General features: G+C 39.0%; 1 protein-coding gene across 2 annotated transcripts in view; it reads left to right on the top strand.

Annotated features, from left to right (window-relative positions):
- Window positions 1-2,947: 2,947 nt before the first annotated feature.
- The window catches only part of shroom2a (shroom family member 2a), a 29,058-nt gene continuing 4,456 nt past the window's right edge, over window positions 2,948-27,549 (top strand). The window contains exons 1-6 of one of the 2 annotated variants that reach the window (XM_029500938.1): window positions 2,948-3,178; window positions 4,509-4,724; window positions 12,350-12,498; window positions 22,015-22,137; window positions 22,479-24,897; window positions 25,272-25,357. In XM_029500938.1, coding sequence (XP_029356798.1) covers window positions 4,518-4,724; window positions 12,350-12,498; window positions 22,015-22,137; window positions 22,479-24,897; window positions 25,272-25,357 — 2,984 coding nt within the window. In that variant the 5' untranslated portion in view covers window positions 2,948-3,178; window positions 4,509-4,517. The remainder of the gene's footprint in view (window positions 3,179-4,508; window positions 4,725-12,349; window positions 12,499-22,014; window positions 22,138-22,478; window positions 24,898-25,271; window positions 25,358-27,549) is intronic. The other variant, XM_029500939.1, reaches the window with a different exon arrangement.

Below are 27,549 nucleotides of genomic sequence, written 5' to 3' on the forward strand. Positions count from 1 at the left end.
GATTATGTACCAAAGCAGAAGCTTCTAGCCACTTAAACGAGTAAAAACACTTATACAGATATATAGTATATGCCTCGGACACAGGACTGTGCAAACATTATAATTTGGCTTTCTATCTGTATTTTATATTCTTTTTGCACTGTGAAGCTATACTGTAAGCTGTCAGTGTCATTCTAAAACAAATCTGTTTGAAATATATTTTTGATCTAACTTCCTCTAAATATTATAGTTGTTTTATGGGATAAAACACTGAAACCTATTCCTACTATCATTTTTATATCTGTGTGTGTAATATATCTTATCTATTGTGTTTGCTTTTCTGTATCTCAGATGGATTGTTGGTAGAATCTATGCCATTCTAAGCTCTGTATACACTGAATACAGCATGAGTGCAGTCCAACTGTGCCACCTGTGTATTTCATTACTGGACTTGTGTTTACTTGCAGAGGATAAACTGTGTGCTTTACTGTTGCAGTGTCTGAAATGGATAAAGGAAGGAATTTTTCCTGTCAGGTTCAGCAATAAAAGTATTCTAGCGGCAAAGAGACAAACAGCTTGTTTCCTGTGATTCTTCAGAGGTCACTCATTGCACGTTAGGGAAACACAGTCTAGTTTTCGTGAGAAAGAGTAAATGTGTTTCCATGCATTGTTACACATTGACAAAGATATGTTTGACAAATGACAAATGTGTTTAACCAGAGAATAGAATAGAAAAGGTAAGCTTTGGTTTTATATTCTTTGGGCCAAAACATGTTTTTATAAATGTAAACTGAACAGAATGTATGAACTTATAAATTTAATACATTAATGATAATGCATGTCAGTATGCATAAGCATAAATACAAAAATAAATAGATTTTTGGATCAATTTTGCTGAGCAAAAGGTAATACAGCACTCTGTATGTTGTGATTACATCACATCATCATGCATATTGGGCTGAGTTCATGAAAACAATACATTTCATTGTGACCTATGTTATGTATCAGCATTCGCTGTCTATATGATAATACACCGAGTGGCTATTAAAAGGTGATAATATGCTAAAAGGAACACAGCATTATTTTCATTCAAATCTTGAATCACTGCCTTGTGGGTGTATGTCCCTGCCAATAAGACAAGATTTAATCACCTCCTTGTTATAGACATTTGTATCATGATTAAAGAGTAAATTTGTGAGTTATGGCCAAAAAAGTGCTTTGTGAGGTCACACACTGGTCTTTGACCTCTATATCACGTTCATGAGAGTGTGACTATATGGAGGTGCATACAAGCCCAAAACACAAAGTCTCCAGCCCTAGCAGAAAGTATAGGTCAGATAAAAAAAAAACATTGGCTTAGTCATAGGACTTTCAACTTCCAATAAATACCCCACATGGCAACACTATGGCTTGCATTTTGTACCACACAAAGCCTGTGGTCTATGATTTCATACTTCACACTGGACCACTGTATTTATTCATTAGAAGAATTCCTCTTTCACTCTTAAATGAAACAGTCATCTCCATGGTGGAATAGTGGTGGAATAAAAGTGTTCTTGTTTTTTAACAAATTCCCTCTTGCGCAGAGCTGTGCATGATGAAAACGCAGGTTCAAGTGTACAGTAAGGGAAATATCTTCACTTTTTGGCAACCATATAGTAGGGCATGTTTGTGAGGAGCTCATCTTACTCCATCATCACCTTGGTGAGTAGATACATTTTCCCAAAGTCCAAGTGAAAATGAACATCAGCAGGATGGTCTTGCAAAAACATTTTATTTCATCCTGTTGCAAAAATAAACATTTTTATTATTGAACATTTTCTCTATGTAATGTCTTGTAAAAAAACATAATAAAAATAAAAAAATACTAAAAGCTGCAAGAGCTTGGACAAGAAAACTACCTGCTAGTTTTTTCTTTTGGTAATCTGGTGTGTGATCATCAAATAACAAATTTTAATGAACATTCAACAACCATATTGAGGATAAAACGCAGTAGTTTAAAGGCCAGAACATAGAAATAAACACACTGTTCAATGCTTACATTTTTTCCTCCTGAACATATTTTCGTTGTTTTTTTCTAGGAGGAAAGGAACGAATCCATTTCATTAGACAGGCTCAACTTCTTTCATGCAGGGAAGGATGTGAAATGATTGAAAGTACAATTCAGTGGTTCAATGCTTTCAACTACCGACCCGGGCCGTCTCTTTGAAGTTACAAATTTTAATTCATTAAAAAAATTTACACGTTGGACGGATGCTACAGCAATACAAACGCACAGTATAGCACAGTCTAACTTTATGATCACAACCATGACTGCATCGTAGTTGATCTAACCACCGAAGCCATCGGTATCTTTCTCAGCAGCATTCTTTAAATATTTTTATTTCCTCCTTGACATCATCAATAGACTTGCTTTGGTTGTGTAACTTACACTAACTACAACAAACTAACCCCAGCAGTTCTTAAAAATGATTACATATACAATATTTTGAAGGAAAATGTTAAGAGAAGTGTTTAACGTGCTCAAATTATAAATTATTTCATCAATTAACCTATCAAGTCCCTTAAATTACATAAAACCATCTAATGTCGACGTTTCGCCGCCGCCATTTCCGCGAATTTGACTAGTTTGGCCCTATTGCCCTCCGTAAAGTTATATGTTGCCATGGAAATGATCCTCGCTCGAGTTTGTCTTTCACCTGATTAATGTATAGTTACATTTCCGTCAAGTTTCTGGTCTAATTATCCACCTAGCAGGATTATTGCTCAACTCTGAATCAAAGGACAACGTTTATATATCTAAACATGACGAACTGCCAAGTTTCTTTGGAGGAAACTGTCGCCTCGCTTGTCCGCTCACAATAACGCCAGATGGCACGCTTGAGCTGTGTTCGGCTACACTTGTTGTCCATGGATGGAGCTAGGCTAGCTTAGCTAATTTAAACTCTCCTGTGTGTGTCAGTGTGGCGTTTTTGGTTTGGGTCAGGTACTGGGAAACGGACTAAACCGCTGCGCTCTAACCGGTGGAAAGTGTCTGCTCATTTCACCACACGGACAACCAGCCATTTGAGCTAAAAACTAATTCATTTGGGAATGAAAGCAGCAATGAAGTATGCGTAAGGAAAAGCTGGGATATAGCTGCGTGCCGCCCCGAGGAAACCTTCGTGGTCACCGGTTTATCTAGAAGTTGAACTCGCAGGTAAGGTCAACCTTTTAAACATTTGTTTTGTCTTATTTTTTCACAAAGCCGTAGATCAGACGGAGTGGAGGGGTCGATTTTACGAAGTAGCGCTTATTTCCCACGAAACTCCTGTTACCAATGTGAAGCAGCAGGTCAGCGTAACTCCCTTCGACTTATTTGTTGATACAGGCGAAGAAGGTTTCCATTGTGCTGCCCGGCATTGTTAATGTGTCAGGGCATTTAGGTTTAAGTCTGCCTGTGTGGAGTATGACAACAGGTGTTTACCAAAAGTTACTGATTTCCTAAGTGACACTGCAATGTCGTTTTAGTCCCCACAAAATCACCTCGAGTGATGGGTGAAGGCGATGGACTTACAATGAAAACATCCATTCACGATCCAAAGCGATAGCTTTTCAGATTCAGGTCGTGAATGCAGTTCCGCCGGCAGATTCAGGATATACATTTATTTTTATTACTTATCATCGTGCTCTGATTGCTCTTCTCTTTTCCTCTTAATATGATCATCGTTAATATAGGTTCAAGCCTACACCACATATACAACACTCAAGATTATTAAGCCATTAAGCCATTTTAGGTTTGGGGAAACTATTGTAGCAGACGAATTAGTGGTTCAAATAAAATTACATAAATGAATCAAAATAATATGTATAATCGATATTAAAATACATTTGAAATAAATAGTTTTGATCCAATTAATAAGTACTAAATAGAATTAAAAATCAATGAATATTATTCTGTGAATTTGCAACTCAATTATAACATTTTATTTCTATTCTTTTATTTCCTATACAGACTTTTTGATGTATTTTTATATTTGAATAAGATAAAACAATCATGGTTCTACTACAATAATGTATAATTATAACAAATACAACTTGCTCAGTGAAGGTATTGCATACAAATAAATGCATGAAAAAACCTATTGGCCAACACAGGCTCAGCTGTTAAAAGGGGGGAAAAGCATGAAAAGGATAATGGAGAACATTTACAGCTCAGCATTTTCTTATTAACAAGTCCCAGTCGATCTAGATGAATTTCAAAGTTATTTCAGAAGTGAATAATTAAATGTAATGTAAGTGATCAATTAACTATAATATTGACTGTCATAATTTCAGTAAACATCATGCTGTAGTTTTCTGCTCCCTCAAAAATGTTAACTCAGAAGTTACAGCGTAGCGTCATCAGCATAAGTATTTTACAAATAGTAAGTTGAGCCCAAATTGGTTACAAACAACATAATTTGGTCAATATTACTTACTTTAGAACCAGTGCTTATTATTGTGTGTTGATTGTAATGCTGTCAACTAAGAAAAAACTCTATTTTTAGAACAATATCATGGATGCTGAGGGAAATGGAAATTATTTACACAGCACAGAAGAGGAGACCCTTTGGCGTGTGATGCAGAAATCAGGAGACCTGGATCAGAGGGGCAGAGATGGTGATGGCTGGAAGCTGGTGGATGCTTTTCTTTCAGGGGGTGCCCCATGGGGATTTACACTCAGAGGTGGATTGGAGCACCAAGAGCCACTGCTTATAACCAAGGTGAGTAATCGAGCTGAGTTGTTGAAACTTCACCGTAACCGTAAATTGCCGGTTCCTTTGATTAAGTGAACACCCTGAAATATTTTTGCACCACTGGATTCCAAAGAAATTATGATTAAAGATGAATTCCTGGGACCTTGTCTGTGCCTGCTTGAAAAGTTAAACACCTCTCATATATGTTTGTGCTTACTCAAACAATTACTTTTGCCAACTAAGATTTTAATAGCTGCTGTCATCTAGGATGTTGAGTGCTCTAACACATCACTGCTTACCCAGCCAGTGGAATTTCAGCAACATCTGCATGCAATTGACACTTTGTCCTTGGTTCATAAATGCAGCTTGTCATATCCCTTAATAATGCATCAAACTATGTCATGCAAACAGTCAGTCTTTCAGTGGGTGTGTTTGGTTATCACCAACATCAGAAGTATGGGTGGAGAAGAAGAGGGAAGCCCGTAAAGACATATAGGAAAGGTCATCATTGAGGCTTTATTTATTTATTTATTTATTTATTTTTATCTTTCTTTATGTGTGACCGATATCAGGACAGTGTTTTGTGTTAATTGCACAGAAAACCATCCTAAACATGACCGAGAATACACAGGAAAATCAACACCTTTTTTTTTTTTTTTTTTTCAGCCACTGCTTTGGATTGTGCAACATGACAAATTTTCAATATACCAAGAAACAACCCAAAGGTCCTCTGAGAACCTGAGGCAACTAGATTTAGTTGTTTTGATTTATACAGACTTTTTACCATAACATTTTTTGTCATTTCACTAAGCTCTTCTGCTGTACATTTTGCAGCCATCATCAGCTGTGAATTGCCTTGTTTATGCTAATAAGTAATTGTTATCTTGCTAAAGATCATGAAAACAATTAGCCATAACAAAGTATTTCAGAAGTTATTAGCTTAAAAGCTGGGTCTTAGAGGAGTGGGTGACCAGAATGCATTCACATACTGATTGACAGCAGCAAACTCCCACCCAGGACTTCCCCCTTCTCTGATTGGTTAGAAGTGTGAAGCTCACTCAAAAACAAAAGAGAATACCTCTACACTGTTGCCAGGGTGTTCAATGTGGGTCACTCGCCTTTCACAGCACCTCATCACACGAAAATTCAATTTAGAAAATATTTCGAATCAAAAAGGTGACTTACTCTGATTTTAACATCAGTATGTTGGAATAGCATTTAACTCGGCCTCAGAAAGCTGATACATTATTGTATGTAGAGGATATAAACCTCTCTTTTCACTTGAGTCTTATTTCTTTGAGAGTATATTCCAAATCTGTGGTCACTTGGGGCATTTTGGCTGAGTAAAATCAGGAGGTCAGAATTTTATATTTATTCTAAATGAAAAAAAAAAAAGAAACCATCAACCATTGTTGTATTTTATCACTTTATGGTAGTCATGCAAGTCACAATCTCTAAATAGAGGCCATGAGAAGGGGACAACCTAATCACAGTGCAGTCCAATCAGCTTTGAAATCACACTGTAACTTCTCTGTTGACTTTCTAATGATTTACTAAAAGACCTTACTAGTTAATTTGACTTTGTAAAATACCAGCACCTGTTAGTTGAGACCTTGTGCTTGCTTGATTTTGTTTTTTTATGTGGTTTTTTTTTTGCCATTTCTACGTTGACTCCAAATAATTCCAAAGTCCACCTTCAGTGGCTGAAACTCTGGATCTCAGGCAGCATATGGACTTGGGGCGATTTAGTAAGGACACGTTTACCCCACTACCGTTGACTTTACAAAGCTGTCATTCAAATGACTAGAATTCTGTTGATTTTTAATCATTAAACTGTAAGTATAGTGACAAAGTCACAGTGCTGAATTGTGTGGGTGAGGCGTTCCCCAGTTTTGACTGCAGCTCTCTGGGTTGATACTGACAACATTTTATTTTTAATGCTATGTCACTGAACAGTGACTCCTTACTCCAGGGACCAACAAGAGTGGATTTCTTTGCATCTGATGGTAAGATATTTATTCCACAGTGTTATACTTTAAACTCTTGTTCTCATAAAGTAAATTGAGCGTGGACTAAACTTAAAAAGTGTTTATTAAGCTGTCTTCAAGTGTTTGGCTTGTTAAGTCTGCTGTCACTTAAGTCAAGGTGTGTTTTATTAGATCCTGCCTGCATCTCTGCTTCCTCATATTTCAGTGGTTGAATTTCATTTTTGGAGGGTAGCATGTGGTACCAGAACCAGGGGAGGAATGTTGGAGCTTTGTTTGATTTCTAAATGTAATGAATTACCCATGACAGCCTGAAGCCTGTAGGAATGGTGCAATGGGATAAATTAAATCAGGATTACTGATTTGTGTTCTTTTGGAGCAACTTTCAGATTATAGCCACTGATTTACAAAGGTGGTTGTTGAATTCTTCATGTTAACTAGATAAGGATGAAAGTATATAATCACCTCTAAAGTATATATAGAGATTACTGTCTGCTTAATCCTGAAAAAATGTTGAAAGCCTTTTTTCCAACATTTGACTGTGTAATTACATAATTATTTGTTTTTCAACCTTTGTTCCTTAGCTGCCCAATTTTTGAATGCTTTTAATTAAACATATTAAAGGTTGCAGTAGCACGCTTACGTCCCGTATGTCCCATTTTTGTGAGTACAGTTAATTATAGCATCTGTTCTACTTGAGCAGGTAGGAATGACAGTTCCTGGGATCTTGGTAGACAAGATCAATAACACAGCATAAGCTATGTATATTTTTTTTTAGGTTTCCCACAGATAACTATTAGCCACAATACCTTTTTTTCCTTTTTAATTCCTTATAATTCTTTACAAGTATTTCTGCTTCAGTGTCAGTAAAAAGTGAGTGAGTGAACACACTGGTCTTCTAAAAACCTGAGGAACAGAGCAAAACTCAATAACTTAGATTTTTCATTGGTATGCATTCTGAGAGTTAGCTAAAATAAAAGATAGGAGCTTAGAATTTGATGAGAGGTTTAAAGTATTGGCTAAAAAAAATATCCTGGATCTAATTAAAATTCTTAACATTCCTCTCATAACTCAGGGTATGCTCAAGGTTTTTATGGACTTAAAGTCCTTAGTCTCAATAAACTTAAATAATCCTGTTTTACAAAACACAGCTGGGCATGCACCTCATACACACATCTCCTCTGCCAGAATCAAATTTTATGTGGTGAAAAATATTGTTTACTCTAAAAGAACCAGAAACACTGCAGAAATGCCTCTGTTCTTACATGCTGTGATAAATCACCTGCAGGTAAACAGGTTTTACCAATTACTGAATCCTTTTTGTGTCAGGGTTGTGGGCTCCATTTTTCCCAAGATTGCTCAACCTTCAGCAGTAAGATGATTCATACAGAATAGGATTATGGTTTGTGGGAGTAGAAAAACTTGAAAATTCAGATGGTTTTCAGTTTCTAGAGGTCCAGTTTTAGAAGTAGGCAGACAGAATTCTTCTGGATTTTTAAATGATATTTGGGCTAAGACAAAGGAATGGATCAGTGTGCACTGTTAGATGCAAATGTTCAGTATTATGTGTGAGATACTAATCATACCTCCTGCATTTAGTTTTGCATACATGTTTGGGCTAAATAGTAGTGCTAATTAAGGTAAATAATAATATTGGGTTATGCCATAACCTATTATAGTAAAACAGATTTCAGGTTCATGATTCAGTAATGTATACACACTGTTACTGAAACATCTTTTTAAATGAAACACTTTTCTCAATTAACATGTAGTTTAAAAATTGTTCTGTAGTTCACTACAAGCGTTTTTTTTTTTTTTTTTTTTTTTTTTTGATGTAGACTGTAAATAAAGATTGAGAAAGCTGACATCACTCCTAGTTTTCTAAAGAGGGATCTGAAGCTCAAAGTGAATTGCTACACCATCACCATCTTGGCAAGGCTTAAGCCTGTTGAACTCCCAGCTAATCCAAAAATGGAAACATTTTTCAGTCTCAGAGGTTGCTGCTTGCCAGTGATAAACCCACAGCTCCATTCTCCTCAATTTTTCAGTTCTATTGGCAGCCAGTTGGTGAATGCAGGTAAATAATTAGCTGCTAAAAAAACAAGATGTTTGAATTTCGTTGGGTTTTTGTAACTGACAACTGAGTTGCAGTGCTCCCATTGTTTTCTGTTATGAAACGTACTGTTTGTGGACTATTTTTTGCATGTCTCCAAATGTTTGCAAAAGGGAGATGTTGCATAAGATCTCTCTGTACATTCAGAGAGATGGATGCTATGAAAGTAAAACCTAAAAACACTACAAGCTGCCAAAGGTCAACTGTCTGGATATTTTGTGTATGCGGCTGCTGTTGTCTTGTCCAACTGCAATGTGTGTTCGTGATGACGTCTGCAGCCAATGCCTGAAACCATACATGGGGTCTCAGTTCAGTAACCCGTCAGCACACTGCACAGGACATCTGTCAGCAGAAAAGATGCATTCCTTAAACTCATTGCCACCACATCCTTCCCTTCATGCCCCATAGAGAGAGACAAGGTTATTTTTACGGATACTCAAGAATCCAGGATGGATGTAGTTCTACTGATTATAGCCTGGAGGAAGATGGTAAACAAAGGACATGGCATGGTCCATGCTGATTGGGCTGCTGTGGTGAAAAATGTGTGGAGAAGCAGCACGGATCCCTGAGCTTGATGTTGTGTGTGTGAACATAACATTTATTTGCCCTACATGACACTCTTTGGTGTTTTTATTTACATTCTTACAATATTTTCTTATGTGGGTTTTTAGCCCCTGTAAGTTTGAATTGTATAAAAGCCAGACTATTGTGTAGTCCTAAACTGTCTTACAGATACTATGTTGTTATCCTCAAGACATAATTCGGCAGTGGCGGACATCTTTATCATAAACAAACGCACATTGAAGCTTTTTTATCTTGTTCTGCTCTGGGCAGCATGGTGGCGTTGTGGTAAGCCCTGTTGCCTCAAAACACGAAGGGATTGATATACGGCCGAGGGGCCTTTCTGTGTTCTGCAGTTTGTATGTTTGCCCTGTGCCTGCATGGGCTCTGTCTGGGCACTCCAGCAGCTCCGACAGGTTAATTTGTGGCTCTAAATTGCTTGTGGGTGTGGGTTCGAATGGTTGTTTGTCTCTGTATATGTCAGCCTTGTGATAGACTGGTGATCTGTCCAGCGTGTACCTCAGCTTTGCCCAATGTCTCCAGGGATTGGCTCCAGCACCCACTGCAACTCTGATGGATAAGCAGAATAAATAATGGATGGATGAATGGAACATCTGCTGTCGGAAATACTGAATACTGAAATTCCAAATGTCCAAAATTGTGCCCAGTAAATAAACAATTGGCTTGTTCCTGCAGAGCCACTGACACACAAATTAAAGGAACACAGAAAGTGTTGAGAGACAAACTAACCCATTTTGTCCTATAAGTTGAATTGGCAACAGTAATATAGATAAAGATAGTACAAGTTTATCCTTCACTATTTGGTAACTGCACGATGGCATCGCTATCTGATGCCTTGCCTTAACACCTTACCATATGTGTTGCACTTATTAAAAGTAACTACTTAGCATAAATGTGATTTTAAATGACTAAGCTATTGTTCTTTTCTGCTTGATAAGAATGGTCTTGCAGTTTCAGCAAAACTGGGATATAAATGTCCATTTTAAGTGCTGGAAGTTAAAGTCAATCTATCAGTGATTCAGTGTCTCAACAAAATACATTACCATATCTGGACCAGTGCAGGAATCTAGCCAGCCATCATAAAAATCCCCAACCTTAACCTTGCTTTAAAATTGGATTTATAGAAGAATGAAAACACACTATATTAGAACTAGTTGCGCTCTGGTTTTCTGTTCTGAGAAAAGGCCATATAAGACATAGTGGTCTGTAGACATACACATACCTCTGTAGTTGAGTCATACAGCCCCTTATCACAGGTTAAGTGAAGAAATGATAATCAGCTGCAGAGTTTGCTTTTTGTGTGTTAATGTGCCAACTGCCAAGCAAGTTCTTACTGTTTTTCTTTCCACACCAAGCCATGCTGTCTTGCACCTCTTTTATCTGACGTTCTGCATCGGTGCGAGGACACCTCTGACCTGAGACTCATCATACCAGACACTGTCAAACAGTCTTTGCTGTCGTGATCTTTTTCAGTGTAATCTCTTAAATTAGCCTCCCCAGAAATGCATTATATAAACACCAGCAGTCGCTATCTTCAGTTCACTGTACTTTGACAGATGTGTTATTTCAGGTGTCTGCCCATAAACGAATACAATACAGTTTGTTTTTACGTCACGCCATTGGTTTGGACAGAAGCTTTTTGAGGTATTTTTATGGCCTTTGATCCATGTCTTTGGAAACTGGCCTGCCTGCTGTTAACCTCAGTAAATGGTATGTCAGTTTCACCCTATTGTTACCACTGCTAAGGACTAGAGCTGACTGCAGCATACTGTTCACTGTGCTGAAAGACTGACTGCAAACTGCTTCCCCTTCAGGACCTGTACACCTTCAGGACCCTGAAGGGAGCACAAGTGTCTGCAGACATGAGCTGGATTGTACTGACAACTAACAGCTACAAAATAAAAAAGGTGGTGTTGGTATTGAACTGTACCACTGAGTGCAGTTTTGAGAACCCGTTTTAGCTGACTTGAAGTATGCAGAGCATTGCAAGAGTACCATTGAAGTTGACTGTGATTTAAAAACTTAAATAACAAACTTGAAATTACCCAACCACAAAGTGACTATTGCACCAGCTGGTTTCAAGTGACAGTGTGTTCACTACATTCATTTTAAAGTTGCGCTCTGCCACTCTTAAATGAACACTGCCCTTTACTTTTTACTTTTTTTTTTTTTTTTTTCACTTTGTTGTTGCTTTTGCAAATGCACCATAACATCTTTCCACCTCCAGAGCACAGCCTGCTGTATAGATTGAGAAGAGCAGTGGGGCAAGCTAGCATTATGTTATGTAGTTTACGTTAGCCAAGCCTACGCCCCATGATGTATTTACTGCTGATTGCACTTTCAGATGAGCTTGTTAAAATAGTTAAGATGAGAAAGGTGAGTCAGGTAACAATATGGTTGGGAGGTATATATATGTTGTCGTAAAGTTTGTTAGATTTTAGATAGTTTTAAACCCTAACCCTAACCCTAAACCCAGACTTCTGAGGTTAAATTTGATAGTTCAATTGGCAATTGAGCACCCCACCTCCTGGACAGCCAGCCCCTGCTTCAGGAAACAATCCTACAAACACTTAAGTGTTTTGGTGTGAGTCAATTCAGTCACTTATTATTATTATTATTTTTGGGGGGTTTTTTTGCTAATGAAAAGTTGAAGTTAGAAAATGGTAATAGTTATGACTGAATAATATGGTTCACAATGCTCTCTACTATGGTGAGTAGGCTTCATGGTTATGGTACACACAACCATAGAACCCACAGTCCAGAATAAAATCCTGGGGATTCATTGGGTGTCATACCTTTTATAAAGCCCTTGTCTCAAGTCCATTGTGAGACTGTCAACTGAATCCTGAAAAATTACCTTTTAAAAAGGCTTGCTAACTAACTAGCATGCCAAGTAGAGCATCATAAAACATTTGGTATCTTTGTCAAATAGTGGCTTCACTTCTTTTACAACTTCTGTGTTTATGCTCCAGGTTGAGGAAGGCAGTAAGGCTGCAGCTGTGGGTCTCCAGGCTGGAGACGAGCTTGTCAACATCAACGAGATTCCCCTGAGTGGCTTCAGACAGGAGGCAATCTGCCTCGTGAAAGGCTCCCATAAGACCCTCCGTCTGGTGGTGAAAAGGTAGGTACCCTCCTCCCCCCGCCGCCCTGCACCTTCAGCATCTGCTGCTGTCACAAATGTACTAGCCTCTCAGCCTAAGAGCTCACCATGGTAACATTTCCAGCGACTCATCATGACAGAAGAGATGGAGGATCCTGGGCTTTGCAGCTGTTTGTCTGTGCTGTGAGCGTGTAAACTAGACGATGCTTTGTGGGGTTTCCAAGCCATCACTATTGAGTTCTTGGTAGCTGGATGGTCCTGTTTTGCCAGGTTACACAGCGCTACTGTCAGCAGTAGGTCATGATCTTTTTATGACAATCAAGTTGAAAGAAAGAAGAGAAGTTTTAGATGACGCTATCACCTCTGTCAGATCGGCAGGCATGGAAAGGGCAACGGAAAGTTGTGATGCAAATGAAACCAAATGGCCCTGAGATTGTTGTACCAATTCAGTACATCTCCTTGTCAGTGACCTCATGTCCTTTGTGATAAGGCATTTCTAGTTTACATTGTTTTCTCTACTAGCTGTACTTGCACCACAGCGCACACTCTTTCTCACTCTCTAAAGAACACACTGTTGATAAACAATGAGCCCACAGTAAGTGATTGCATTCAAGCTTTTGCCTTATGACTCATTGATTCTGTTGCAGTGTTTATTCTTCATATCTTTAAATGACGAATCATCTGTCATCTGAGTCCCGGAAGCCTTATTGCAAATGGCCATTGTTTTGTATGAAGCACTAGTCTTATTGTCTTTATTAGCTGCCTGCATTGCTTTCTTTATTGTATCATATAATGTAATCCCTGAACGAAACTCACTCATTATCTATCCACAAGGATGTGACTGTGAGTCTCATTCAGTGTGTGTTTTTCTCAATAGACCTATTTAACACTGGATTATTGGACTCAAAACAATAGCAGTGTGTTTATCTGTCAACAGCTATTCAATTGCTTGTGTTATTTAAGTGCAGATTAAATTTGATCAAACCACAGCCATGGAGTTCTGACGAAGCAGATAAACTATTAGATTGCCTGAGCGAATGCAAGGTCTTTGAATAAAACTGGTTTTAGCTACAAGTTCCTTCATGTTTGATTGTTTTCTGAAAAGTGGCCGTGTCTTAGCTGATACAGAGTAATTGGGAATAGTATGGAGCACAGAGTTCTGCTAAGTCTTACATGTTTTACTATTATGTTGCTCTGCTGTCACTGATATAACCATCAAACTAATTTCAAGTACAGTTTAGTATGATAGGCCTGGTTAGGTACTCTCCTCAAGTCAGATTTGATTGTATAACATTGACTTGTCAGAAAGATTGTTACATTCAGTTTAGTTAAAAAGACAAGTTATTGCAATTTACAGTGTGCAAGTAAATGTGTGCTACGCCTATGTTTATTGCAGCGACCTGTAACAGTGATTTGTGTGAGATAGCGTACATGTGATTTGCAGTGTGAGGAGGACTGGTTGTTGTTCCTGCTAGTTTGGGCAGCAAGCGTGTTTGTCCAGTGGGAGTTTAAGTCAAATAGTAGAACTGAGATCATACTGTAAACCAGTCATTTTGGATTTGACAGTTGATTAATGAAGAGCCAGGGAAAGCAGTTTTTGGTAGCTTCATGATTGATGGATGCTACAGTATTTTGATGTTTTACAGTGAAAAACACTTACAGACATTTGACATATACAAAGAGGATGCAGAATTGCAATCAGTGGGACACAATTGATGCCTGTTGCAGTTTACACCTGTAGATTTCATTCTCGGGTTTTCTGAAAGTATCTAATAGTTTTATAATCTCATTTACATTTCACATAAATATTTATTCCTCATTCTTGCAACTGCAAAGAAAAACCTACTACTCAATGCCATTGAAATAGTATGCGGAATGAGATGGTAAAGCTATTCCTAAAGATTTCTAAAGTCTTGTTAATCAGCTAGCATGCCAGCAGAAGTGTCTCTGATTTCACATGATGATCATACTGAAACAACAGAGGAGTAATAGGAAGGTGCAGGATGTATAACTAAACGATCTGTCGTATTGTAGATATTGTCATTCCACTATGCTTGTAATCCAAAATGAAGAAAAACATTTCCTTACAAGGTCATAGCTTATTGTTCATGCTACATTTTAGACAGATATTTAGTCTTACAGATGTTCTAGTCTTTTCTGCTTATCCATGAAGAATCTACTGACACCAATGGCATGTCCATTCATTTTCCCTGGCTATAATAACAAGTCTTTAGAAAACAACAATGCAATAATTGGTCATTACAGACCCCCAAAGCTTAAATTCTGACAATAATTATTTTTTTAAAGAACTGGTTTGGGGGTTTTGGAAATATCTTAAAGTCTAATGCTCCACCTCTCTACCTGGACCTATTTGGAGCCCTAAAGGTTGTATACAGTTCAACCTGTGCCTGTGCATGCAGGTGCCATGAAACATATTTTTGTCTGAGGCATATTGTTGGATAGTTAAATGGTGATCAGAAAACTGTCACAACCTGCTCCTGTGTGCAGGTGTGGTTTCTTTACATACAGCAGAAGGGAAGAACTTGGTGTAGCAAGCCACATATTTTGCATGCAATGACTAATGTGAAACTGTGTGATGTAATTTGGGAGAAGGTAAGAGGAGAGGCCTGTCAGAGGTGTGGAAATCTGTGGGAAAACGTCTTGTTTTCTTTGCACATGCCTTGGCAGCCAGTTAACAAACTATGCTTCGATTTCATTGTATTGCATTAAGTTTTTTACGTCGAGAACATAACCGGATTTGGGTTATTGTTCAATTGCACAACAGTTGTTTACAGCTTAAAACACTAATTACTCTATACAGTCAAACAGTATAATTGTCCCTCAGGCATACATTGCATTTTCATGGATTCCTTGCACTTTCTGAATTTCACTAACTTGAAATTAAAGATTATACAATGCTGACATTTTTGAATTCTTGATAGTTATGTGTCTAATGAAGGATTTCAGATTTTGATTCAATTAAGGCTGCACATTTCTTAATATTAGCTGAAACTAGCTTGAAATTCTATGTTTTACCACAATGATGGATAAATACCCTTTTTCCTCAACACACATATTATTTTGCCTCCCTCTTTTGGGTAGGATTCCATTCTCCATCAGGACCCCCACCATCTGGACTACCTTACTTAAGGCATTTGCAGCACATGCAACTTTACAGCATGAAACTTTCCTGTGATATTTGGTTTCCCCCTTCTGGCACTGTTAGAGAAGTACTGCACTGTCACTAAAATTCTTCACCATCTATCATTGGGAGAGACTTTGTGTACTGCTATGGAGGGGTCAAGCTTTTCTAACATGTGGCTGATCAAAATAGCTGTTTCAATTACCATAATATATCTGTGTGGCTATTTTAGACAAGTGCATCCTTCACAGAAGTGTAGTGCACAATCCAATTATATCAACAAAACCTTAGTGGCCTGACACTCTGGTGGCTTACTTGCATTTTTCTTAGTTTTTCTAAATAAGCCTAAGTTGTATGTTTGGAATGCAGTGCATTCAATTCTTGTAAGCAGATTTCCTAAAGTTTTTTGAGTCTCAGCTGAGAAAATTGTAATTCAGAGAATTTGGAATTGCCCAATTTTAGCAGCATCCCTTTGGGATTTTTTACATGTATGTGTTTTTTTGTTATGGTATGTTTGTTTGCTTGTTCATTTGCCAAAGTGAGTTGACAGCAAAACTAGTTTTACACGATAGAGCCAGAGGATTCAAAAGTGTGAAAGCCATCTTGCATGTGAAGGCGTTATTAATTTTCTTCCACTGCTTCAATGGCTTTTTTGTGGACTTTTACATACCCCAAACCCATGAAACGCGGTCAGCATGTCAGGATTGCATGAAATGTATGTGTTTTATTGGTTGCAGAAAATGGCTCAACAGTGCCTTGAAAACCTTGAAAATCCAGAGAACTGAGCCCCTCTTTTAGATTGAGGTCAACTAACCAAATATGCTACACCACCACAATGGATTTGAAATGAAACAATCAAGATGGGCTTTAACTGCAGACTTTAAGCTTAAATTTGAGGGTAGTAAATCATAATCCGGCAAACATTGTAGGAATTACAACACATTTTATATGTGCCCTCCATCGTTTTAAGGGACCGTCAATATCATGAGGTCATCCTTCATAAAGTCTTTTATTGTCTTAAGCAAACAGGCACTGAACACAACATTACTGTGTCAGGAAACATGTGCTACCTGTCTTGTTATTTTGTACGATTTTCTTTTTCAAGGGACAAATTTCCATTGAGATGTGCAATAACGTCACTTAAATTAAATCACATGACTTTTAAGTGGAGTTCTAGGTTTTTTGGGGGCATTCTTCAAATTTATTCTGAGAGCTGCAATGAGAGAAAACAGGGATAGTTAGGGACAGAGAGGTGGGATGATATGTAGCAAAGTGACACAGGTCAGATTTGAATTCAGGCAGCTGTAGTCTTCAGGGTTCAATCAGTCAGTATTCAATGTACCAATTGGTACACCAGGCCAACCCCTTGATGGCAATTTAATTATTAGCAGATAACAGTGAACTCCAGCTACACATTTAACTGGCTGGTTGTTGGTGAATATAAGCCCTTTTATGTTTGACATTGATTTCCCATGACCTGTAGTAAGAAACTGTAATAAAGAGTCAGGACACAGAGAACTTTGTTACAGTCATGTTGGTGAGTTTTCAGGTGGCTCTAGGCTGTCGGTCAGTGTGGGTAGCATGTGACTTGACAGCTGGTATGCTACTCAGCCAAGGAATGTTCTGGTTATTACATTTTTGCTCACAGTTCACTTCTCGCACCTGAAATATGACTAGTTTGATGTAGGGTCTGCTGAAGAAGATCTTTGTCATACCTTTGAGCCAAAAACACAAAGGTCAGAATTTAAAATGGCAAACGGTGACAGTAATTTTTAGGAGGTGGAGTCCTGTTCTCTTATAATTACTCATATTTAAATTATTTATTAAAATAGGGACTGTGGATGCTAATGAACATTATTTAAATATGCCAGATTATAGCCTTAGGCTAGTTTTTAGTCCCTTGGTAGGTTCATGTAGCACAACTATACAGATATACATAGATATACATAAAGTGCATATCAATCATATAATAGAAATTACATCAAAAACTGCATAGCTGTTGCATAGCTGCATAGATACAATGAGAGTGGCAATATTGTTGAAATCCAACACAGGAGTAAAGGGATAATTAAGTTCATGTGTAGGGGTGCTACAAAGGCTTGAGGTAATGTGTCTGGCAGAATTAAGTACTAAAATACTGCATGTCATCATAAAGTGCTAAGCGCAAATAAACTGAGCAAGAGGGTGCTGATATAAGTATAGATGGACAGCACGGCAGTGTAGTGGTTAACGCTGTCGCCCCACAATAAGGTTGCAGGTTAGGTTCCGCACAGAAAGGCCCTCTCCATGCCTGCGTGGGTTTCCTCCAGGTATTCCAGTTACCTTCCACTGTCCATAGACATGCATGTTTGGTCACTCTAAGTTGTCCGTAGGTCTGAGTGTCAGTCTGAATGTTGTTGGTCTCTGTGTTTCGGCCCTGTGATGGACAAACGGCCTGTCCAGGGTATACCCAGCCCTTGCCCAGAGTGAGCTGGGATTTGTTCCAGCATACCCCGGAAACGGAAAAGCGGTAGAAGATGGATGGATATAAGTACAGATGAAAAATTAACATTGCACATTGCCTGTTGTGTGAATTGCACACTATCAGATGAATAAAAGGAAATATTGTTTGAATCAGATTTTATTGACACATCAGAAGGTAGCCTGACACACCTAGCCAGATGTTACACCATCTTGACTGCGTCCTTCACTCTGCTTTAGACACAATTTTTTAGAAATGTTATATCCAATTAATTTTGAATTCATCACTTTTAAAAACTTGATTTATCATCTTTGGGTATTTTAATTTGAAGCTATCAGCAACTAATAGCATAATCTTTTCAATTCAAACCTCTTAATAAAACCCAAATATAACATATCAGACATGGTTTATATGGAAGTCTAAACACATCATTAAATAAAATTTTATTTGACAAAAAAGCTCAGCACAACTCGAATTAATGAGTACAACCAAATGTGTATAAGTTGTAAGTATTGAATACTAAGTTGTATTTGCCATGTTTTGTTGATGCCCTTTCTTGGGTAGTTACTATGCTCATTACCCTCAGGTTCCAGGAAATTGGTTGCCCTTGTTCCCCAGAGATCAACGTGTTGCCATAGTAATGGTAGAAATGCATGTCTGCTTCACAACAGGGGAGATTGGAAAAGAAGACTCCAGCATTTCATCCTATCATTAGCATAATAGCCCCCAAAGAACCAATGAGACGAGGCAAGGTATGGGAGTGCTCCAAGGCGACTGGCTGTGACAATAGCCCTCCTCCTTCTCTGTACACTCTACCACCCCCCTCGAGAGTAAAACCCCCGTAATCCTGAATGAAATGCCCCTCTCCCCCTCCCCCCCATTCCAACCAATGCTCCTAGCAGAACTTTGGTTTTAGTAATGGTAATCCTGAGTTGGATATTTTTTTCTCTGAGTTGCTGCATAGTGTGTGTGTGTTTGAAATTAGTGGATCAGTGTTAGAGCTGTGCAATGATGCACAGACATAAGTGGCCTGCATGTCTCTTTACTTTGGCCTGTCTTTGAAGTGTCTCTGGAATGTGGTGCCTGACCAGTACACGGACACCACTGGCCTCACTCCCTAATTGAGCTCCATTCTGATATTATTTTATGGTCTTCAAATAATACAATTGTGGTTTGTGTCTATTTTGAATCCCTTCATCCAGATGTTTGGTGAGTCAAATTTAACTTTGTTCTATGTTTTATTGACTTGTTAAGTCCTAAATTTACTTCTGTGTTTGAGGGCAGTCATAGCTAAAGCTTTTAGGCATGCTATGTTTTGGTCAGTGGATGATCCAGGGGCATTTTAAGTATCGGGGCTCTCATTCATCATTTTATGACCCTAATACTCTGTTATTGTTTTGATTGTGTTTGGTATTTTATACAGTGTGAGGTCATTCTTCATTTAGGTTAAGCCATGATCAGTAAGACTTAGCATTTCAAATGCAAACCAGTCTTTGAGGAAAAAGACTTGTAGGTTAAACAAATCATCTGTGAATAGTCTCCTCAGGATTTCACCTTGAAAATAATATTCATCAGCCATTAGATAGTCAGGATGTCTAAGAAGTCCCCTGTTCAAACTTTATTTTTTATGTGGACTGGTTTGTACAGGACATTTCAAGTGAAATTGGGCTCTAAACTGGTCAGTGAAAAAAACAGTTTCTCCCCCTGCCCCCATTTCAGTCAACTGATTCACTTTCCTAGCATATCTGTGCTGGCCCAGCTGTAGCCCTGACGATAGGCCTAATAAAAACAGGCTCATTTGCATACCAATAGCAGGCGTCATGTGTGGCTAGCTCTGAGTGCCCCAGAAACATGGACTGTGAGGGGAGAGGAAGACTGGGCTTCATGTTGGCTTTTCTTTGTCCTCTAAATAAGCCTAAACTTTAATCCACAGTTCATTTTACTGAATTGTCCCATTTTATGGAGCTTAACCAAATCTGTTCCCTCAATCTAAAATTACTATTCCATTACTGTAGGGTGCAAATACAAAGTAATATTCATTCTATTCAGTTTACCATGAGGTTTATTTTTGGTCCTCATCTAAAGGAAGCTGTTATTTGGACCTCTTGTCATTAGATCACTGAAAGCCTTTTGACTAGAAAGCCTAAGGTGACAGAGGGTGCAGGACCTATTGACCTCATGGATTTTTAGGGCAAGTCTTTAGTCCAATGAGAATGCTAGCAAAACTTTGGCTCATTACAACAACACTATTGTTTCACAACAGTCCACTCTCAGTAAGAGTAGTTACCAAAAAGATATATCAGCTGAAAATCAAAATTTATATACATGCAAGAAAAATGTTAAAAGGGGTCAGTAAATATTGGTGGTGTGAATTAGACAGTAGATCTAGACCCAGCGACCATCTATGGGAGTTTCTGTAGTGATTTGTGCCCTGTAACACCATCAGGGAAGCTGTTCCTGCAGCACCGCACAGAGCAACATATTTCTAACCTCTGTATGCCAATCTTGAGTTTTTCTTTCAGGAAGGCCGTAGACATTTTGTCAGAGGCTGATGTGTCAAAGCTTATCAATAGTCGCAGAGACAATAGCCCAGAGTTTGTCACTGTAAACTTCTCTTTATTTAATCACTCAAAATCTGTATGGTGACCCATTTCATGCAAGTACAAAGTTGTGAAAATATTGACATAAATTAAAAGATTGTATTTTTGCACTTTCACCCCACATATTGTTGCTACAGCACCACACGCGTAACCGGAAAAAGAAATGATCAGAACTTCCCTTGTAGCTGTTGCAGGATGTCAGTTTTGAACATCCAGTTGTCTGGGAGGCAGACAACAGCTTGGAATGCGCGGTGAGGTGGCTGATTAGATTGTGTAAGAGATTCTCTATACTCTTAAGCTGCCCACCCCATGCTGTGCTTGTGTTCCCCCCTGAGACCATATGGCAGAGTACAACCAGCTCACCTCAGCTATATAGTGTTTTATTAACAAGCACAGTGTGAGAAAAGAAGGTCAGGCTATGAAGGTGTTTGTTTGTTTTTTGGTTTGTTTTTTTTTGTTTTTTTTTTTTTTAACTCAATTCCTAGCAAACATAATAATTTATCAACATGAGCACACACAAATTTGACCAGGAGAGGGAGCTGTGACATCATGCATGAGCAACAATTTCCCCTTGAGTTGACTGTATATTATAATCCGGTCAATAGTTGGTGAGCTGTTGGTGTATTTTTTCCTCCCCCTGCTGCCTAGGAATATGAAAATGGTGGATATTGTAGCTCAGAAAATGCCCTCAGAGAATGATGTGCATGTGGCAAGAAGCTTTCTCACGAAGATTTTACGAAGTTCCATGAGGTACAGTTCTGTGGCTTCATCGTAATCAGTAGTACTTAGTCAAATTTTCTTCTCTTCCCTACTTTCCCCTCTGCCCTGTGTCCATATTCATAATTATCAGCTCATCATAATATCATCATCATACCTCCTAGCAACTCTCCTTTCCTGTGGTTCACATGCCTTGTGCTCATGTCTTTAGATAAGTAATATTCATCCGATCTGAACAGCATGTAATACACTTTCTCCATGATATGTGCATGCATGTTTTGTATTTATTAATGAGATGAACTTGTATACTCAGTTGTGTTGTCTTTTATGTTCATATGTTCTGTTTACCTTCTGTTGACATGCAATTCAGAAAGAACCATTTTAAAGGGTATGTTTAAGTTGCCAGTGTTCAAAGTTTGTCATTAAACAGAGATGTATATAAAAATCTAACGAAACAACATTCCTCAAGTGAATTTTATCTTAATGGTAGAGAATCAGAGTTGCAACACTGGCTGTATGTGTAAATTTCAGCTGCACCAATTTATATATGGAATCAGTGCACACTATTTTCCGAAATGGGCTGGTCTCTAATTCAGTGTTTTTTGCCCTCTCTGCAGGCGGAATGAACCCATAAGCAGGCCTCACTCCTGGCATTCCACCAAGTTCAATGAAGGCCAATCAGAGACTGCCAAAACACAGTCTCCACCCACGCCAGTCTGGCACACCAGATATGATGCAAGGTAACAGTGGGATCTTGAAGTTTGAGTAGTGGTATCAAGCTTTATGTTTACTTATCAATTGATAACCATTAAAAGATTTTGTGTCCAGAAAGCTATAAATGATGATTAGTTTTTATTGACTTTTATTAATTCAAGACATTTCTGTTGTTGTAGCTTAATTAGAGTTCTAGCCTTTCTCTCTCTATGTACAGTACAGGCCAAAAGTTTGGACACACCTTCTCATTCAAATGAATAGGAAAGTGTGTCCAAACTTTTGGCCTGTACTATATACACACATACACACACACACACACTTAAATATCCAACATCAAGATTTTCTTTATCATTTTTTTAATCTGCAGCTCATCCTCAATTGATCTCTCCTCCAGCTGGGAACAGACAAATCTGCGCAGAGGGTCGGATCACTTTAGCTCTCTTGGCAGCATGGACAGCCTAGAACATGCCTCACACCTGTCCCCTGCCGGTCAGCTGTCACCTGCCAAGTCTACCAACAGTATGGAGCACATTGGGGGAGGAAAACGAGACTCAGCCTACAGTTCCTTCTCTACCAGCTCTGAGACCCCAGACTACACCCTCTCAACAAGCAATACTGCCTCAACAGAGAACATGCTCTATAAGGTCAACCAGTTGGATGCAGGGGGAAAGCACAACCATGGTAGAAACAGCCACAGCCTGAATGAAGCAGGCAAACAAGATGATAAGCCCATGTACTTCCAGATGCCAGGACTTAGCATAGGTTGTGAGTATCTGCAGCCTGAGGACCCACCTGGTTCCCGCCATTCCACCTCAAGTAGAACCAGCTTTGGACCTGTTTGGCATGTCCCTGACAAAAAGAAGTCTACATCTCCATCCCCTCCTCCTCCCACTCCACCAGCACGCAGTGACAGTTTTGCAGCAACTAAGGTACATGAAAGGGGGCTTGTAATAGCTCACCCTAAAGGAGCTGATCCACACATTGCCTGTAAGACAGAAAATCGACGTGGCCACAACCTTTCCCTGAAAAATGACTATGACAGTTTTCACTCATCATCTAATAAACCAAGCCACCAGTTCAACTCAAACAAGCAGTACTCTCTGTCCAGCAGTGATGTTCAGCAAGGCCAGCCATATCGTCAGAAACACCATAGTAACAAAAGCACTTTGCACTCTCAACCCTGGATTATATCTGAACAGAATGCAGATGGCTGTCATTGTAGCCTGCAGGAATTGCCTACTAATGACTCTGAACAACACTTTGGTCAGAACCAGAAAAGGAACTTAAACACCTCCATGTCAACCGCAATCACTGACCAAAACGCTGACAGGAGCAGACATAGCCGATACTACTGTGTCACAAAATGTCAGCCAACGCAGCCTAATCCACAGTTGATATCGGGAAAACCAGAGGACAGGCGAAGTCTAACAGGTGTAGACCTGGCACAGAGTGGAAGTGAGCATGGCCCTCTTGGCTTACAGACAGCTACTAAAGTGACATATAATAAGCAGCAACAACACTTGCAAACTAAAGACAGTAACGGCTACAACAAACGACAAGTTGCTGGTGCAGAAGAAACCAGTGTACCTAAACATGGCTCTCATGACAGGGAAAGCCAGAGAGGACACAGCACACAGAATACAGACATTCAGTATATGAATTATCCTCCTTCCAGGCAGTCTGAACAGAGAAGGTCTCTCCCAATACATCACACAGAAATACTGCAAGACATAGGGTATCAAGGGCAGGTTTTCAACACAATCAGCCCCCAAACAACCCCAATGTTACACTCACTCTCCATGGATACTGCAGGCCAAGATGAGAAAACAAGAGGCAAAATTTTTGAAGAGTCCCTTGAAAGCAAGCAGCTGAAGAGCACTGATCGTTTTGCCACAACATTCAGGAATGAAATCCAGATGAGAAGAGCCAAGCTGCAGAAAAGTAAAAGTGTAGCTATCCTTCCTGATGCTGAAGTCCCAGCTGAGGAAGTTCAGGAAGTATGGAAGTCCACCGAAAACACCACCCCACCCTCTGCAGATGGGTCCTTCACCAATATCTACAAGGATCATCTCAAGGAGGCACAAGCAAGAGTGCTCAAGGCTACTTCTTTCAGGAGGAAAGACCTGGAGCCAGTCTTAGTTGAAAATTCAGTAGCAGAAGCCTTGCCTAACTACCCATCCTCAGCGCTGGCCCATAAAAATGGCGCCACTCTGCCAACTGTTACAGAATCAGTAATGACTAAATCAGGATCTGCTGCTGTTCAGGTGACTCGCATCGGAGGTCGCAAGCGTTTTTCTGCAGAAAAGAAGATAAGGTCTTTCTCTGAACCAGACAAAATCCATGAAGTTGGTGTGAAAGAAGACATCGTTTGCAGTGAAAATACAAGCTCCTCACTTGACCGACAGAAGCTCCCAAAAGAAAGTGGGAGACCGGGGCTCCCCGATCACATAGCTCCTCAAAGCTGTACAGGGAAACAAGGCCAAGATCATGCCTCTGCCAGTGCATCAGTAAATACAATGAAAGGGATCAACAGCAAAGAGTGCATTGAGGAGACCCAGAGTGTTCCTTGCCCTGCACACAAGCAGTCCATCCTAGACCAGCAAAGACTGGGCACCTTCGCTGAGTATGAGGCAAGGTGGAATATACATAAGAAAGCCCCTGAAACAAGAGTCTCCGGACGGTACCATTCAGCTGATAACATCTTAGATCCAACACCAGAGGAGAGAACCAATACCTGTCTGCATGAGAGATCCAGATCCTCTCCCTCAGCTGATACCTATGGACAGGTGAGGCACTTAGAGTGTTTGTAATCTCACAATAACAAATATTTTATTGGAATAATCAAAATAAAGAGAGAGTTTCTTGCCTGGAACTTACCTTTAATCATTTAAGTATTGCAATTTGATCACTTGAGGTGGCTTTACATCTTGTTGGGACAAACACACTGACGGAAACTGAAAGGAAAAAGTCAAATATTAATCTGTGTCCATTACGACACCCCGTCATCTTAAGGAAGAGAGGCATCAACCTGCTGATCCTTTGCACCATTGAAAACCCAGGAAGCTGCAACATGAGTCTGTTAGACTGAATAGCTAGAGGCAAATGTTCTGTGGATTCTTTTTACATAACTGTTGGTGTGTTTGTTCAACTTTATTTACAGAAGATTCCAGTTCTTGCAAGAAAGTCTGAGACTGAGTACTCCCAGACTGAGAGAGAACATGCTGAACTCCACAGCAATGCACCAGGGTGAGTATACCTCGTTTGATGTAACCTGCTAAAACCCTAGTATTTGTGGCAGTGGAACAACTTAATGACTTATTTGTATCTTACAATATACATATGCACAAATATCAATGTGTTTGTGTTGGATTTTTGACTCCGTAGATAGCTCTAATATAAAGCATGATGTGTCTTTGTTGTTTTCATCTTTCACCTGTGTCGTAATCATACTATTTAAAGTTGTATGTCACTGTGTCTGGTAATGGGCTTTATCACTGAAAGAGAGCAGTGAGATTGTAGAGGAACAGGGAAGTCTTTATTATCTGTCCAGGCGTACCAATGCAGCTGTGACAACACAAGCTGCCTCTCTTGCCCTGCTTTGTGTGGGCGAAGCATGTGTGAGACAACACGGAAGTGCTTCTTTATCCCTCAGTTGGAATGTAATGGGCACCAGAGTTCAAGGAGCTTCTCATATGCATCAAGTTATAATCAATAAGATTTACTACAGCGCTTAATTAGATTGTAGCATGGCTTCATGGGCGACAATAACATTCAGCTGGTTAGTCAACCACTGATCCTGCCAGAAACATCTCAACCCCTGTTAGATGGATGATATGAGACCTCAAATAAACTCTGAATCATAAGATTCACTGTCTTAATGTGTAAGGTGGTTTGGTCACATTGGATTAAACTTGCTTTCTTGACTGCTGGTGACTGTTTGTTTAATGGGCAGGGTGGAATAGTTACCAGGTAACAAAGAATTCATTTCACCTTCCATGATCACGTCAGATCTCTAGTATTTCTGAGTAATTTGAACATTAGTTTGAAGCCAGTTACTATGATATGATATGATATCCATTACCTTTCTGATGCAATAACAAGACTGTTTTGGATGACATCATAAAATAGCATGTGATCATTGAGGGTGTTGTCTCCACCAGTAGGTTCAGGAAGATTTTTTTCCCTGAATCTGAGAGTCTGATCCTGTCCATAAAAAATGGACGAGGGGATTAAAAACTGTTGGGCGTGCCAGGGAGTTGTCAAACACCTTTTATTCCACTATTGATTTAATATGGAGAGTTCCACTGAATAAAATCCTTCATCTGGTGAAAAAATATAATTGAAAAGGACCAAGGTCTGAAAAGTGTATCTTAAAATGCATTTTCAAGTTGGATAAAAGTCAATTCCACCTTCTGACAGACCGCCATAACACTGACATTGACAGAGGATTTGGTGATTGATAGGCAACCAAATCAAATGGCACATTACCATCAATAACATCAAAATCTTCTCTGAGTTTGGCAACATTTGGGATAAGTCAAGTACACAACTCAACAACAACATTTTTTTTACATTGGAATTGGAATAATGAAATTTACAATTATGTTTCATCATGGGAAATTCAGTCATTTTAGGGGACACAATCCAGGATAGCTTAATTTGAATTTGAAGTAGAAAGTAAATTTCTGGCATATCCCTTCATAGTAGGTTCAGTTCATGCATTTTAGTTTCATTGGAATTTTATGGCCTAATATCTATACCACTGTAGTTAAGGCTGAACCTTAATGGTGCATGCTCTGTGTTTTTATTCTGCTTCCAATGTTTGTAGAATGTTTGTAGAATTGTAGAATTTTGTGTGTGTGTGTGTGTGTGTGTGTGTGTGTGTGTGTGTGTGTGTGTGTGTGTGTGTGTGTGTGTGTGTGTGTGTGTGTGTGTGTGTGTGTGTGTGTGTGTGTACAACTGTCCTAACAGTGCTATTCTTAAGTCTGAATGTTTTGGAACCTGTTGCAGACAAAATATTTAAGAAATACTACATTATACTGACACAGATGGCAAAGTTAGTGATAACAAATTGATTGAATACTAACATCCCAATAATATAGTTATCACTGCCATCATGTTTCATCAAATGAACATCAAATCTATCTATATGAGAGCAACCAGGGAAGAGTAATCTGGTTGCATTAAATCGTAGTATTAGGTAGGTTTGTAAGTTTTTACCATATAGCTTGGATAGTTCACTTAATGGCAGCTGTCCACTAGTCAAATCATTCTAACATGTAGCGGTCCAAATCTTAGTATCCAGTCACTGTAATCTCCCTATGGTGACCTTTGCTTCCTCCTCCATGTCTGATTTAACCAAAGAGTTAAAAGTGCAAATCTGATTATGATGAATCAGACAGGAAAAAGTGATCCAGTCTTGCTTCTTTGCACTGGAG

Source organism: Echeneis naucrates, chromosome 4, assembly GCF_900963305.1.
Source record: "Echeneis naucrates chromosome 4, fEcheNa1.1, whole genome shotgun sequence".
Classification (NCBI taxonomy): domain Eukaryota; kingdom Metazoa; phylum Chordata; class Actinopteri; order Carangiformes; family Echeneidae; genus Echeneis; species Echeneis naucrates.